General features: G+C 35.4%; 1 protein-coding gene across 1 annotated transcript; it reads left to right on the top strand.

Moving 5' to 3' along the window:
* Window positions 1-204: 204 nt before the first annotated feature.
* Window positions 205-4,226, top strand: LOC119640680. The gene is made up of 3 exons (XM_038038871.1): window positions 205-599; window positions 2,819-3,751; window positions 3,821-4,226. Exons 1-3 carry the CDS (start codon window positions 205-207, stop codon window positions 4,224-4,226), a joined length of 1,734 nt encoding a protein of 577 aa, XP_037894799.1.
* Window positions 4,227-4,473: the final 247 nt, after the last annotated feature.

Raw genomic sequence — 4,473 nt, 5'->3', positions numbered from 1 at the left:
TGCAGAGTTCAAGTTTTAACCAGGCAAAACCTACGAAGAAATCGCGAATTGTTATGTCGTCGGCTTCACTTATTGTTTGCAGGAAAAGCTCTAGATTTGTATTGAAGATATCATGGTAAGATTCAGGTAGTTGTATGCGAATCCCTTTGTCGCGAGATTAAAATTTAATTTAAGCACCGAGACTCAGACTTGGATCTAAGAGAAATGATCCGTAACAGGAAACAAAGAGTCACTGAGAAATATGATACGTACTATAATGCAGTTTTGACGGACGGATTGGATATTCCAATAACCGATAGCGAGCTTGTCGAGATTCTGAAAAGAGGTTTACGTCCTGAAGTTTGCAAAGAATTAATCCATTTTGATAATACAAGTACACCTCGTTCGAGAAACTTCGTTCTAAAGCATGAATTTCTCGAAGAAGAATTAAACATGTATAAATTCTCTAAACCTAATATTCCTCATGATTCAGAAATTGTGGAAAGCGAAGACATTGAAGAGGGTGAGTTTGACGGAGATGGTGTTAAAGAATACTACCTAATAACGTGTCGGAATTGTTCACAACATGGTCGTGATTTTGAAGACTGCCTAACGGACAGGTCTATATCTTGGTACATTTATGGAATAGACTCGCCATGCCTCAGTCCAAGCCAGTCCTATCGATAGTCCGAAAGTCTTACTAAACCATTAGTGCGAGTAATTAGATAATCAGGTTGTGCATAGTACATTCGAGAACGATCCTCATATGATATTCAAATCTTATCATGCCTGATTACTCGAGTACAATAATATCAAGGCCCGAATATTCAATGAACTTGTCCGTTCCTTCAATTCATAAAAGACCTAAACGATCCCCTACTCGTTTAAATAACTTTTGGAAATTTTGTTTTAAATAATAGAAGGATATTCTATTCAGTAGTCCTTTCTGATGATATACGGCCATTTGTTTCTGTCTGGTGGTTTGATCAAAATGTGTTAGGACTAATTCACACTGATGCACCTTTCCCATGTTTGGCTTCTGATTATGCGAAGAGTTTTCTTCAAGGAAATAAATGTCCATCGAGAAAGTTTACGGTTAAAGACGGCTGACGATAGTAAACATTCTCCAGTAGGTTGTATAATCACCGACGTGACCTTCCTAGGTAAAATAGCACCTTTTCCTTTCTTGATTATGTCATATCTTCAGCAAAACTTATATTTGGGGATTGATTTCGTTCGCGCCTTTGGATTTTTTTTGTGAGGGTCTGAACACGGCTTCCTCTTTTTTTAATGACTAATTATCAAATATCATAACCAAGCACCATTTGAGCACAGAACCAGCTAAAAAGTTAAAAGGTGTTACGAGTGCAATTATTGGGGCATATATTACGCCTCGAACCGAGTTAAGTTTCACATGTATTTTAGCTGAAATAGCACATAGATTAGCTAAAGATTTGGCATTTATGAGCTTTTCGGTTGCGCGCGGGTTCCCAGCGAGGACCAGTAAATTCCCATCGCGTAAAATCGAGATGGAGTCGATGTATGTTGTATTGCTATCTAGAGCTTTTTTTATAGCAAAAGGGCTAATTTGGGAAATTGTTATTCTAGCATCGGTTGAAGAAATAACAATATATTTTTTATCAATAGGGGTTATATCGCTAATTGGCAACACCGTAAAATCGGAATTTTTACTTTTTTTTTGTTGGGGGGATATATCACTTAATAGATGAAATCTATTCGAGTTTTTATCTGGCGGCCCCGGGGCTATTATGCCTTATTGTTGTCTATTGTTTATTATTTGCGAAATAACCACGCACTAGAAAAGGTTTGGGAAACTACTGAATAAAATGTCAGATGTTTTTAATTTTTTTTTTTTTTTTTTTCAATTTATTTAAAGGAAAACACGTACGGTATCCGCGATGAACACTTTTCGCAATAAACACGCAAAAACTTCAATAAATTTTAATAAGTTTGAAAACTTTTAAAAACGTATAACGCAATAAAGAAATTAAATTGCAAAAATTTTTTTACAAAGAGAAAAATATGACCACAGCGCTTGAACAGAGTTGCCGTTCTGTTAAATTTTTTTTTTTTTTAGCTAGATTTGAAAAAATTAAATTAGATACGCTCAGGGTTTATCAGTATAATGTAAATTAATTACAATAGAATAAATACTTTATATAAATTACAATATAATACATTTTAATTTAACCTACTTATTTCCTGCGGCATAACAGGACCTTCAGATTGTTCTTATTAATACCTAATGAATCCTCTTGTACAACTCTCTTCGCTTAGCTCTTTTAGCAGGTTTCTCGTTAAAACATCGAACAGTAATTTCTTGTATGGATTTTATAATTATATCTTTTTCCCTTTCTTGTATATTCATTTATTTTGAATATACTCGCATCCAGAACTCCAATATCTAACTCTATTGTGCCTGTGTTCTCAGGATTTGTGTAGGTGTTCTTTGTGTTCCCTTGATGCCTGTTTTTAACAATTGTCTAAAGGTGGGTTACTTTCCCTTAGCATGGAAAATTAATTTTACTATTCCCTTGTATAAGAGTGGTTCTAGAGACAACGTCAACGATTGTGAGAGGATTACAAAACTCAGTGTCCTTTTTAAGTCAACATGTATTCTTTAAATTCGGATTACCATCTAGTAACACGTTGAAGATTGTATGTGATATTCCTTAAAGATTGTGCGAAACAGTGGGTGTGACATATGAAAATGTCTCAAAAGCATTTGGTAGAGTGAAGGACGAACTTTTGATATGTAAGCTTCCGTAGTTGAGTTTCCTTGAGAATTTTTTGTTGTTGTTTTTCAATTTCATTTTAGACGGCAATTATGTAGTTTAATCGATTTAGAAGTGGATCGCTTAGCGTTCACTCCTGATGCAAAGTATGAAATTCATGCGTTCTCTGACAGTTCAGAAAGCGCATATGGTACATGTGTATACATCAGATGTATAAATAACGATACGAAAATACGTTCAAATTTGCTTTGTGCCAAATCAAAGGTGGCACCTATCAAGAAATGTAGTTTGCCAAGACTAGAACTCTGCGCTGCTGTAACAATGGTGCAACTCGTTAAGAAAGTTCAAGAAGACTACGATTTCATACAATTTAACAACATTTGCTTCTGGACCGACGCAACCATAGTGTTGGGTTGGATATCAGAAGATTCATGTAATTGGAGTACCTTTATTGCTAATAGGGTGGCAATCATTCAACAAGTTTCAACACGCTCGCAATGGAGACATATTCCTTCCAATTTAAACCCAGTTGATATATTATCTCGTGGTGTGTTACCAGCTGAATTAATGCATTCAACATTTTGGTTCCATGGGCCAAATTTTTTAACGTTAGCTTCGTCTATTTGGCCACAATTTCCATACAATTTAAAATACGATGATAACATATTAGAAAGAAAACATACAAAGATGATATTAATAACAACAATTTCACAACAACATGATTTAATCATTAGTATTAAATTTCACAACGATTATGTACGTTTGCTTAACACAGTCGCTTACATGCTGCGTTTTATATATAATTGTAAATTTAAGGCTAAAAGAAAATACGGTTCATTGGATGCTACAGAACTTGACTCATCTCGTCTAAAAATTATCAAATACATACGAATCATTTCTTTTCATGCTGAAATTGCAGCTGTACAAAAGGGTGCTAATCTTAATGCCAAAAGTCATATACAGTTTTTATCACCATTTCTTGGTAATACTGAAAGTGGGTGGCCGATTAAGAAACTGTAATCTGGACTTCAACAGTAAACATCCTATACTATTACCAAAAACTCACGCTTTTACGTATACACTAGTGCGTACTATCATAAAATTAATCATCATGTTGGCCCACAAACATTACTAAGCATAATTCGTCAATCTTATTGGCCAATCCATGGCAAGGTTATGTGCCGATCGATATGTCGAAGTTGTGTCTTATGCTTTCGTACTAATCCAACTAAGCAGAACCATCTTATGGGCGATTTACCTGATTTACAAGTTCAGCAATCAAGACCGTTTAGTGTAATAGGTGTCGATTTTTGTGGTCCATTTCAAATATATTATGGCAGACGTAATATTGCTTCTACAAAAGGCTATATATCTGTCTTCATATGCTTTTGTACAAAGGCCATACATTTAGAGTTGGTAGAAGATTTATCTGCTCAAGCTTTCTTAGCTGCTTTAAGGCGTTTCATTGGCGACGTGGCCTATGCTCAGTGATCTACAGTGACAATACAACTAATGTCGATTCGTTCACAGATTTAGGCGTTCTATTTGACTATAGATTACGTTTTAACTTGCACATTGAGCTCTCGTTAAGCAAAGCTAGGTCCACGCTTGGTTTTATAAAAAGGTGGTCCAAAGAGCTTGATGATCCCTACATTACGAAAAGGCTGTACATGTGTTTGGTTAGACCCATACTCGAGTATGCCTCAGTTGTGTGGTCTCCTTCATATAGGTGCTACGT

This window comes from Glossina fuscipes, unplaced genomic scaffold (genome assembly GCF_014805625.2).
Source record: "Glossina fuscipes isolate IAEA_lab_2018 unplaced genomic scaffold, Yale_Gfus_2 122, whole genome shotgun sequence".
Lineage (NCBI taxonomy): Eukaryota > Metazoa > Arthropoda > Insecta > Diptera > Glossinidae > Glossina > Glossina fuscipes.
The sequence above is the reverse complement of the archived record's forward strand: the minus strand, read 5'-3'. Positions and strand labels throughout refer to the sequence as shown.

Bases quoted from the DNA above. Each gene is read 5' to 3' on its own strand.
- LOC119640680 (XM_038038871.1), top strand. From the start codon at position 205: ATGATCCGTAACAGGAAACAAAGAGTCACTGAGAAATATGATACGTAC. The intron at 600-2,818 runs GTCTATATCTTG...ATTTCATTTTAG, and splicing joins GAAGACTGCCTAACGGACAG to ACGGCAATTATGTAGTTTAA. The intron at 3,752-3,820 runs GTAATCTGGACT...CGTATACACTAG, and splicing joins GGGTGGCCGATTAAGAAACT to TGCGTACTATCATAAAATTA.